This window comes from Tenebrio molitor, chromosome X, assembly GCF_963966145.1.
Source record: "Tenebrio molitor chromosome X, icTenMoli1.1, whole genome shotgun sequence".
NCBI lineage: Eukaryota > Metazoa > Arthropoda > Insecta > Coleoptera > Tenebrionidae > Tenebrio > Tenebrio molitor.
Window position 1 is genome coordinate 5233182 of NC_091055.1, and position 11037 is coordinate 5244218.

The 11037-nt window shown below is 34.6% G+C and overlaps 2 protein-coding genes across 6 annotated transcripts; one reads left to right on the plus strand and one right to left on the minus strand.

Annotated features, from left to right (window-relative positions):
- Positions 1–107: 107 nt before the first annotated feature.
- Positions 108–7549, minus strand: Ipo9 (Importin 9). 4 transcript variants are annotated; one of them, XM_069060036.1, is made up of 10 exons: positions 7469–7549; positions 4025–4148; positions 3545–3975; positions 2668–3240; positions 2228–2607; positions 1919–2075; positions 1500–1865; positions 836–1278; positions 629–788; positions 108–576 (listed from the first exon to the last, which is right to left on the minus strand). In XM_069060036.1, the coding sequence occupies exons 1-10, from the start codon at positions 7484–7486 to the stop codon at positions 355–357; spliced, it is 2874 nt and encodes a 957-aa protein (XP_068916137.1). In that variant the 5' UTR covers positions 7487–7549; the 3' UTR covers positions 108–354. The 4 variants fall into 4 exon arrangements, with proteins under 4 accessions (XP_068916137.1, XP_068916140.1, XP_068916139.1 ...); XM_069060039.1 differs by lacking the exon at positions 7469–7549 and adding an exon at positions 4602–4741; XM_069060038.1 differs by lacking the exon at positions 7469–7549 and adding an exon at positions 4594–4736.
- On the plus strand, positions 4663–7584 carry LOC138139679 (ethylmalonyl-CoA decarboxylase-like). Of its 2 annotated transcripts, none has more exons than XM_069060068.1 (4): positions 4663–4775; positions 5451–5610; positions 5845–6199; positions 6249–7584. In XM_069060068.1, exons 2-4 carry the CDS (start codon positions 5460–5462, stop codon positions 6592–6594), a joined length of 852 nt encoding a protein of 283 aa, XP_068916169.1. In that variant the 5' UTR covers positions 4663–4775; positions 5451–5459; the 3' UTR covers positions 6595–7584. The 2 variants fall into 2 exon arrangements, with proteins under 2 accessions (XP_068916169.1, XP_068916171.1); XM_069060070.1 differs by lacking the exon at positions 4663–4775 and adding an exon at positions 5288–5365.
- The last annotated feature ends 3453 nt before the right edge of the window (positions 7585–11037 follow it).

Sequence of the window (11037 nt, forward strand, 5' to 3'; positions counted from 1 at the left end):
GTATTGTATTGTTATATTTTTTGTTATAAGCACAATTATTTTTCTATGTGATATTTTTTGTTATATCTGTATAAAATTAGTTTTTACTCTACATAATAAAGTGTACATAAGAAATAAAACTAGTTTATTTAAAAAAATATAGATGATATAAATAACTTAAATTCTAAAATAATTACAATATAAGCACAAAAATATAAAGTAAAATACATAATACTAAAATAAACGTGGTAGAAAATAATGTATAACTATATTACATTCGGTAACTGAAAAGATACGATTAAACGCTAGCTGCCTGACTAGACGTGCGGTTTATATAAAAATATTTCTTTTTTATCACAAGTATCAGCTCTTGGCTCATAAATTATTTGGTTTAATGCCGTTTTTTTCCAATTCTACCACATTTTCTTCGTATTTTTGTACATATTTCTTTACTACGTTATAATAATGATGAGTATTATAATTCCTGATAAATGATTTGATGTGTTCCACCAAGTCCAAGTCGCATACAGGATGATTTTTTACTAGGACGTCACCGTTCGCCACTTCATCAGTTTCTTGATAATATTTACATTCCCCCTGAAAGATTAGTCGCGACAAATAATTAAATTTCCAGCCTAAAATCACTTACGTCGAGCTCGTTTAGAAATATTTTAATCAGACAAAGATACAGTTTCTCTAGACCTGTACATTCTCCGGAGTATGGAGCCTCTAAACTGATTCTGCACTCATTAATTCTGTCATCTTTCTGTGTGAGGGAGTGCTCGATCATTTTACAAAGCGCAAGAGTGCTGAAACAAATTGTCAAATCACGTCTGGCTACAAATGAAATCCTCACATTATGCTCTTTTCGAATTTTTCACAATGTAACATGCTGATTTGCCACTTATTTAGGAAGTAGGATAAGGCGCTGCGTCCATCCGGTCCGGGAATCCCCGACAGAAAATTTATTATACTTTCAGTCTGCCACGTAAACATATAAGCAAAAATAAAACAGTAACTTTTGATGGGGTCCCTGAATTCGGTTCTTTGCAACGCACTCAGAAGTGCTTTTAAAATCGCTTCGATGCAAGGCTGAATGTGCTCCGGCAAGGTCATAATACTGATAACGCACAATCGGCCAAATTTTGAAGGACACACTGCTTCTTGCGGGTACGGTTCTAGTAGTTTAAATAATACATCAGGTACATATTCAGCTAGGAGCTTGCCCTTCATATCTCGCAATGTTTTGATTTGAAAAGAAGCCTTCATCAGTATATTACTAATAAAAATTGTGGCCACCTAAAAAATTGAGATAATTAAAGTTTACTTTCAAATAGGCAGATTTTTGTGGGTGGCAAAAATTACAAAATACCATTTGAAATGAAATTAAAGCTACACTAACGTCAAAATGTTTTCTTTAGATCACACCATCACATTTTCTACGTCTTTTCATTTGATGCTAGCACCTGTACATGTACCAGTCTGTTTAAACGATACTGAAATAACTGAGTTCATTTTACCTCCATTATGCTGTTGTCGTTAAAGTCCAAGATACAACTGCAAGCAGCAAGAAATCCTTGAATGACTACGTTGTTATCTATCGTTTCTGGATAGAACTTGATGACCGTGTTTAACAAATCAAAACCTCTTTCTGGTACGTCTACTTTCAAATTCAACGGACTTGGACAATTCTTATAGATCAATTTAACAGTAAACGGAATAAAACTATTTTGTACTATATCTTTGCAACTAGAGTTGATAACTATTTTGCTGAGCAGAAATTTCACTTCTTTGATTACGTTCGTATTAGAAATGTGAGATAGAAGAGAATCTAATATCACTTGCATAACTCTCTGAGGATTACGCGCCGCGCTTTCTGGTGAAAACTGAAAATGTTCATTAAGACATTGATATAAACACACCATAACTTGTAACGCACCTCGAAAAAATGCGCCATCGCTTCTAGACACAAAGCAGACATCGATGGAGAAAATACGGATATACTAAATAAACACTCGGTGATTTCTGTTAGCAAATTTGAAAATACCATCCGATTCGGATTGACTTTTAAAGATGCTAAATGTGTCCTCAATGCGCTAAAAAATATATACGAATTTAAATCAGCAGGTACTTAAGTGTCAGTTTTAAAAATATCCGAAATATTTTGTGAACCGTTGACAACTAATCAAGTTACTGTCAATTTGGAATTGTTGCGATTGTTTTTATAATACACTTAAATGAGACTTACTCGAGACATGCTATTCTTAGGGAGTTATTCTGAGAGGTAAAGTTTGCTAAAATCGAGTTAATGTGATTGCTTAAAGTTACTGGAGCCAAGGATGTGCTGAATTTGCTACCCACCCACAGTAACCTTCCTAAAACCAACCAATGGGGAGCCTGTTGTTCAACTAACATAGAAGACCAATGTTCAATATAATACAGAAAATTTTGTTCTGGCTCCTCAAATACGTAACTCAACAAACCGATTCCAAACATTAAAGCTTCTAAAATCCTGTAGTAATAGATTTCCGAGTTTGTTCGTGCTAAATTTGCTTCGGCGATGTGTTTTTGCAAAACATGGTGAAATGACGAACAAAACTTATTAAAGTCACATCTGTCCATAAAAACCTGCAAAACAAGAAATAAAGTGCAAACATCAATCAGAGCACTAACTATCAATCTAATTACCAATAAAGTGTGACTGCAGCGACCTCGAAGACTATAATCTATTTCTGGACTGTTGTCAATGTCGTCTTCTACAAAGAGTGTGTCTTCTACGTTATCATAAGCACACATTAGTATGAATAAGAGATACATGAAATCATTTAGGCCATCTGTTAGAAGAGAGGAGTAGTTAGGGAGTACAAAAATATTGTTGATCAGGATAAGTATGTTCATTATGAGTTTATTGAAATTCTCGGGTTCGTTTTCTTGCGCATCTCTCGGGGTTTGATTGTGTCCCATTATAATTTCCTTGAATTCAACACAACAATTGAACATAATTTGTCCGATCGCTGGCAAACAGCAAGTAACGAGCTCCAAAGCTCCGTCAGATAATGACACCACAGCGTGAGAAATCTGAATGATAATTTCGCCTTTCAATTTGAAGTCGTTTGAATGGCTGTAGGGTTCACTAAGCAACTTTTGAAAAACTTCTGTCAGTCTAGCATTCGTTGCGGCAAAAAGTGGTGTTTTCTTACAACTTATCAGAATCTGAACCATACACGATATCGTAGCTGAACGCAAATCCATCGGGAAATTCTAAAACAAGTGTAATAATATTGAAATTTGTCATTTTTAACACAAAAGATGCAAAAATTAAGTTAATGACTTGTGTAAGTTAATAGGTGTATAGTGATAACCGTCGCGTAAGCTCTCATATTCTTTCAACAAACATATTGTACGAATTTCTACTTGTTCTTCTTTATTTGGTTACTGGTACCTTAACGTGGTAATATTCAAATCGTTTTTAATTTTTCAGAATGTTGTTTTTGTGCCAACATCACAAATACTTGTTAGGACGCAGTCAGTGGAAGAAATATCTTAATTACATTGGACATATTACCTCATTGTGAAGAACGTTGAGGAGTGGTTCGATGTACTCAGGTGGAAAATACATGTTTTCACTACAAAATATTTTCTGGTTGTACCCCAGCCCTTTCATGAACTGTATAGCCCCAGTCACTTCAAGTATATTTTCACTCAACAAATAAGACATAATTTTATTATTAATAACACTAAATAAATTTGGATATTCATTTACAACCAACAATTCAAGTGAAGATAAAATCATTTGTCTTATAACGTCATTTTCATGAGATAACAATTCAATCAAAGTCAAACTCAACTTTTGTCCTAAATTTGGATTTAATGCAACAAATTCCTTAGCGCCGTAACTGTCAGCTACATAATTCTTTAAAAAGGTTGCAGCCATCAATTTTTCAGCATATGCCTCCTCTTTGCTTTGTATTATCTCCAGAAGTATGAAAGGGTAATCTAGAAATATATGTTTTAGGTATGGTGCTGCAGACTTTGAACTGTTTACCCTCGGTCATCTCCAGAGCCTTCTTGCGCTCCTCTGTCAAGCGCTGGATATCGGAATGGGGCTGTAACGCACAGCTAAGGATCTGTGTGATAGCATTTTTCAATGCAGGCTTTTGGGTTGACATCTACAATATATCATGATTTATTAGAATTTGTAACCTAACCTACAAATTTTTATTTTCTGCGCCATTATTTACCTTGCATTTATTGTTTTAACAGTTCAAGGGATTGTTTTTGTAAAATGTTAAAAACTGCAAAAACCACAATAATGTTGAGTTCATGTGAGAACTTGAATTTTTAAATGAACAAACAAAACCGCACATTGCTGCCAACCCAAATGTCATTATAAAATTGCGGTAAATCCAAAACTTTCAAATTAATTAGAATTTTTTGGTCCTTATTCAGTGGTTAAGTATAAATTAGTGTACATCACAAAAATATGAAAATAGTGCGTTCTAGCAATCGTATTTTGGCTTGCTTATATTTCAGTCTTCACACGATTTTTTTGAGCTGCTGTTGAACTTTGAATTCATGAGAAATATGTTGTGAATAACTTTTAATATAACATACCTACTTACGAAGTAAGGTAATTAAAATAATCGAACTATTCTTGTAATTAATCACAGAACTTGTTAATAGCTAACAACGTTATCGCTCCAAAAGTCAGTCTAGCAGTCCTAGCAAGAGCTACAGTTTTGTGTTGATCTTTTTATTATTCCGACGAAACAGCGTAAAACTCCAATAGTCTTAGGGTAAGTATGTAATAACAATGCTACTTGTACGTGATGTTATTGCTGAACTAAAACAGGTTAAAACAATCATAGACAATAACAAACATGCCGGCTTAGTTAAACAATTAAAGTGCGTTACACACGATCCAATTTACTAACCGATTCTCAATGATAAAACGTGATCAGCGTACGATAGAGTTCTCCTTCTAAATTTGATCTTAACTGATGCAAACAGATTAAATAACATATCATTTATTATCAATTTAATTAAGTTACCAATTTTTAACTTAATTCACTCGCAAGTAAAATTATCAATGCTGCATTCGGTATGTTGGGCTGCATATCTAAGTGCACTTTAGGTGATAAAATTACTATTCAAAAATTGTAATTTTGCCAGGTTCATTTTTCAATTTTTTTAATTTGCTTATTTGAGTTAATTACAAATATTAAGTAAGTATAGAAATTAATGGTTGCATTTTGGTGGTGTAATTTTCCATTTTCTTCATTATTATCGCTTAAAACAGTTACGTATATGATTGCGAAATTTATTTTATCGTAATTAAAACGCTTCATATATTCAAGCATGTTTCTCATGCCACAAATGAAATCTGGTGGGTGTTGAGTGACGACTGAAGAATTTTTAAACACCTAACATTCAAAATCCAGTTCTTTGTTATTTAATGAGAGCTTTTGCAGAATAACAAAATGTCGCTTGCATCAGAACCAAATTTTGATGAAATTAAAACCTTCTTAAATGAATTCGAAGGTGGTGATGTAATTTTGTCGAACAAATACTTCGATAAAGGCCTAGCTGTGATTTATTTTAACAATCCAGGAAAAAAGAATGCGATAAGCGGTAAGTTTTTCATTTCTATTTCGTAATCCGTGAAGTAAAATATCAATAGTGTTGACACCTTTCAAGTAAGTATCGTTTTAATTCGATACACAAATATGTTGAATGCATTTTTTTCTAACTACCTTTACAACATCAAAACGCTGATAAGATCAATATCATGTTGATCACTATCATTATTGATATTTCGACGCTACTGATACAGGTAGGCAATACTGCAAAGAATTTGTTCTTCAGGCAAAATGATGGTACAGTTGCGCAAATGCGTAGAGGAACTTGAAAACTGGAAAGAAGGTAAAGCTGTATTTCTGTGTGGACTTGGAGGCAATTTCTGTTCCGGTGGTGATTTAGTATTTGCAAAAGCTTCTGGTACTCCAAAAAAAGCCACGCAAATGTGCGACTGGATGCAAGACACGCTGTCTCGCCTGCAGCGGCTGCCAATGTTCAGCGTCTGTCTAATTCAAGGCCCCACGCTAGGAGGTGGTGCCGAAATATCTATATTTTCCGACTTTATTATTGCAACAGAAGATGTAAAATTCGGTTTCGTCCAGGGAAAGATGGGAATCATAACAGCATGGGGTGGAGGAACACGGTAATGACTTCGTCACACCAGTTCTGGCAATTTTATCAATCTATTTCAGCTTGGTTCAAAAAATCGGTCACAAAAAGGCTTTGGACTTGTTCCTGACTTCTCAAATTCTGTCGGCAGAAGATTGTGTCCAACATGGTATTGCTGACCATATTGTCCCTGTGGAAGACTGCTTCCGCAAAGCTCTGGAATGGATTGACTTGCGTTTGTTGCATCACCGCCAAATAATTCGCTCTTTTAAGAACGTCGTCAATAAAGCAGCGACCGACACGTTCGACAATTCGCTAAAATACGAGAAAAGCTTGTTTTCGGTCACGTGGGGAGGTGAAATTAACCGAGAAGCGCTGAAGAAGAACATCAAACATGTTAAAACGAAACAAACTGATAGAGACTGCTAGCGACTAGCAATTGCCATTCCCAGTTATGACGTATCCGTACATAACTAAGAAACTTCCTTCTAATTTTGCTGGTGATAACAAATTTAAAAATATCACGTTCCGAAGTTATTTTTTATTAATTTCGTACGGCTATAGGTGCGTTAGTATATTTATTTGATAAATGGTTAATAGAAGCAGTAGAACATTAACTCATTGGTATTAAGTAATGACATGCAGTTAACAATGCACGTAATCACTTACAAAAATTTAAACAGTTTTTAACAACGACGTTGAAAGCCATCTTATTTCAACTTTCAAGTCTTAAGGGTCTGCAAAGTAAATCACACAAGATTTTATTATGTATTTGTTGTTTACTTTTATTTGTATCATCATTAATTCGACTATTGAGGATTGCACTCATTGCCACCTTTTGTTTCTCGGCATTTGGTTTCGTTAATTTAGAAGTACAATACTTTTTCTTTTTGTTAGAAGTTTTTGTGGTGCAATCTTCTTATAATGTGGTATCGGGAATAACGGGTTTTCATAATTGTCATTTGCTTATTTTTTTGTATTGCCATTAGGATTGGTCTTATTAGTACAATCAGTTTTTTAAATGTTTTCACTTGCTTCATGCAGGTTATTTTATCAATAATTTTATTTAATGATGTTCTTATACTTTTTCTTGCGTGATCAAGACCAAGTAAAGTGATATTCCAGTTGCTTCATCGGAAGTTATAATATAATGATACATGTAATTATAATAAAACCTCAATACAATAAATAGGTGTCAGAAGTGCCCACAAACAACTACAGCTGAACCCGTATTCGTGCAACGTGAATGCAGTTACCAACATTCTATCGTCAGTCTGCTTCGTGGAGTTAGAACTCTTTTTACCTCCTTGGTTGGCTCCATGCGGTGCTGTAATTTTCATTGAAATTTTACTTTGGGCGCTATTATTGGTGTTCGGGGGGGTTGGAAGGCGAGACGTGAAAATAAAGTAGTTTATGCAATCGTTGTATCTTTAATTCCCTAAAATAGATGAATAAGTACATCCTAAAAAAATGGCACCGCGACTACACAAAGCCTAAAAAATACAGATACATATTTCCGTCACCGTTAGGTATACCATCAAGTCTTTAGAGCAGTCTTCATGCTCATGTTAAGCCGCTCGGCTTTAAGAAAAATTACTAACTTTACGGAACCGACAGTAAGGTAAAATATGTTATCAGTTATCACGTTATGCGGCATTATATGATTGATCACTGTAAAAAAGTTAATAGATTAGGTACTTTATTTTTGCCGTTATGGCTTTGCTTATAGGTTTGTACGAAATCGTGTACACACGCGGCCACCTAAAAGTGCACGATAGCTGGTGCAGAGTTCTCAATTTTTCCCTAAATTAAAATGGGATCTGTCCAGTGGCGCTTGTGATGAATGCATTGTTTTTTTTATGACAAATGTATCCTTTGTTTAAAAAAGTCAGGATTCTAAAGTTAGTCTTGAAGAAATATAATACCTATTATGTAACATTATTAACGTGAAAAAAATCGTGAACTTTTGGGTGGCCGCGTGTGTACATGATAATTATATTCTATAGATTAATAATAATTAATTAAATTCTTCTTGGTACTTTACTTGTGTTGACAGCTTTTCATCTCCTAGTTATGACGTCATCGAAAAGTTGTTAACATAAGTAAAGTACTGAAGAAAATGCGTTTTTTAAAAACAAAGTTGACCTTTTCGAGGATTTTTCTCAGAAATTAATACTTACAGTTTTATCGAACTTATTCCGAACTTTACGAACGCACTGTATATTAAAAGATAGAAACCAGCCTCACTCTTTCTCTGATTTCTTTTCTTCTTTTAACTCCACACATCGCCATTTCACGTGTTCCATTGTTTCCATACCTTCAACACAGATTCTGCATACTTTCCCCTCATCATCCATCCAAAAAAAAATCCCTCTTGTTTGATTTCCGCATTTGTACCTAGCGATCACCCTTTGTACCTTCCCTACTGACGTTGGCCGTTAGCTATCGCAAGTATATATGCTGTTGGATATGATTTTACTATACCATCCGATGATCTGAAATTCTCTATTCTTTTTTTTCCTGTCTAGTCTCTGTCCTGTCTAGTCTCTGTACACTGTCATCCTTCCCTGTCTTAATTTACAAACTTACGTACTCTGTCTCGTTTTAATATCTCAAGTTTTCCCCACGTACCATCGTTTCTACTTCTATTTCTCTCTTACACTCCTCTCTGTCTCATATTCTCTCCTCATACTTCACCGCCCTTTTGCCTGTTTCCACTCTTATTTTATCAGGTTTTAATTCCTTCCTTACCATATACCCTGGCATTTCCCGATTTCCTTCCTACGTACCCTTGCACCTTCACTAATTTCTCCTGTTTCTTCCATACCCATAATTTAACTACCTTTTCTCACACTCTTCCCCAAACTTTCAAACATCAACATTTTTTCATCTGTTTCGCATATTTGTCCTATTACTCTGTTTGTCTTTTTAATTAGCTCTTTTACGTCCGTTTACAAATATTTGTTTTGAAAATATACCCTAAGTCCCTGAACACTACTTATATTCGTCTACTTCCGCTGTCCTTTTCCCTTCCCAGCTTCGCACATCCATTCCTCTCCCTCCTCTTCCAAAAACCACCACCTTAGTTTTGTTAAGGTTCATTTTCAACTCCAACATCCATACATTCTTCGCATTTCTCTTTCATCCATTATCAGCACTACTAGGTATGTCATCCGCTCACCTCAATCACTTTTTTCTTCCTGTTGCTTGTTTCTCGTTTCTCTCTATATTGATTTTCCTTTAGTCTTAGCATTTTCCTGGTTGGTCGTATGAATGTTGTTTCCTTTTTCTTTATTTCTTTATTTGTGCTCATTCGAATCCTTTTTGTCATGGCTTGTTTTATATAGAGTGATTCTGAAATAAGTTTGAAAAAAATGTGGAGTATTCTTGACACAAAATAATTCTGCGTAAATAACTTTTGGAGGTGAAATCAAAAGGATGGAAATTACCCTATGTCCTTGTATTTTCGACGCCTATGAATAGGGAAAATTTGTCCGAATTTGTTCAGTTTTTGCACTTTTTTTCTGTCTATGAATTCTTCTCATTATCACCAATTACCGTTTTTTTTTTCAAACTTATTTCAGATTCACCCTGTATTTCTCTTTGGTTCGCCGATTTTCTGTTGCATCCCTTCTTCTTCTTAATTTAGTTTTTTCCTGAATACTGCCGTTTTTTCATTCCACATGTTTTACTTATTTATTCTTTTTATTTTTACCTCTACTTCTCTTGTGTTCTACGATTGTCTCCATTTCGATTTCCTGTGCAAGATATTCTGATACTGACTCTTGTCCCACTTTCAATAAATTAATTTTTTTCCCACACACTTCTCCCCATTGAAACATAAACGATTACGCTCCCTCCATGTCCCCTAATGCGCGATTGCACTTTTTCACCGCCCCGACGCCCCGTTTATTTCCATTCTGTATATCCTAGCCATTCTCTTCTGCCTGGTTTATCTAGATCTCTCTCCTCCTTGTTTATAGCTTTATCTATCGCGATTGTGACTTAACTTGCCCGTTTTGTTTGTTTAGGTATCTTCCTGTATCACATTCTGTACAAATTAATTTACGGTCACGATCATTAATGTTATTTTCCTCAATTGTATAAACCTCGTAGGTGTTTATCTGATGCCGAAAATTTCCAATAAACTGCATTTCTAGTTACTAATTTAATATCTAGTTTTTCACAGATTTATAACGTGCACATAATTTTCCTTCGTTACAACTATCAAGGGATTGAATAATTTGTCACACACAAATTTGAGTGATTGATGGTTTATAGGTAAGTATAAAAAAAGTACCTACTTGCATTGTTAACAATTTTTACTGTATTTAGGTATTTAAATTTATTTAGACACTCGTTATTACAATGTTTGGAAACAAACAGTGTCTTTCCAAACATTGTAATAATAACGAGTGTTCAAATAAATTTGTAATCAAGCAGGCCATGCTTTTCTTTATTTTTTAAACGTAGGTCGCCTTTTTAGCTGACAAGTTCATAACCTCATTTTGACCTTATCTTCATTTGTAGTAATAAACAATAAATAGAAGTTTTCGAGTCATTTTATATTATTTCTCTAACCCTTACGACTGTTTCTGAAATAAGTACCTATTGATGCTCGTCCATTTCCATTCTTCCGATCTATACTTCCAGTTTCACTATTTGACAGATGATTAAGCTACGCCATACGTTACCGGAAGTAAAAGCAAGCACCGGGCCATTTGACCGCAATTTTTTTTACACACGTTATTCCCACGTCAGATATAAAAACTTTGGGAATAAACGTAGCCGACAGTCTGCCCGCTTGTTAAAAGTAATAACTCATTGTAGATACAAACGTAGCTTTATAAGTTTTTTTCAAGGTCATATCCT

Excerpts from the sequence above, each read along its gene's own strand:
- Ipo9 (XM_069060036.1), bottom strand. Across the intron at positions 1,866-1,918 it reads CGATGGCGCATTTTTTCGAG|TTTTCACCAGAAAGCGCGGC; the intron begins GTGCGTTACAAG and ends GAACATTTTCAG. Across the intron at positions 577-628 it reads TATTTCTAAACGAGCTCGAC|GGGGAATGTAAATATTATCA; the intron begins GTAAGTGATTTT and ends CTAATCTTTCAG.
- LOC138139679 (XM_069060068.1), top strand. The coding sequence starts at position 5,460 with ATGTCGCTTGCATCAGAACCAAATTTTGATGAAATTAAAACCTTCTTA. Across the intron at positions 5,611-5,844 it reads AAAAAAGAATGCGATAAGCG|GCAAAATGATGGTACAGTTG; the intron begins GTAAGTTTTTCA and ends TTTGTTCTTCAG. Across the intron at positions 6,200-6,248 it reads GCATGGGGTGGAGGAACACG|CTTGGTTCAAAAAATCGGTC; the intron begins GTAATGACTTCG and ends AATCTATTTCAG.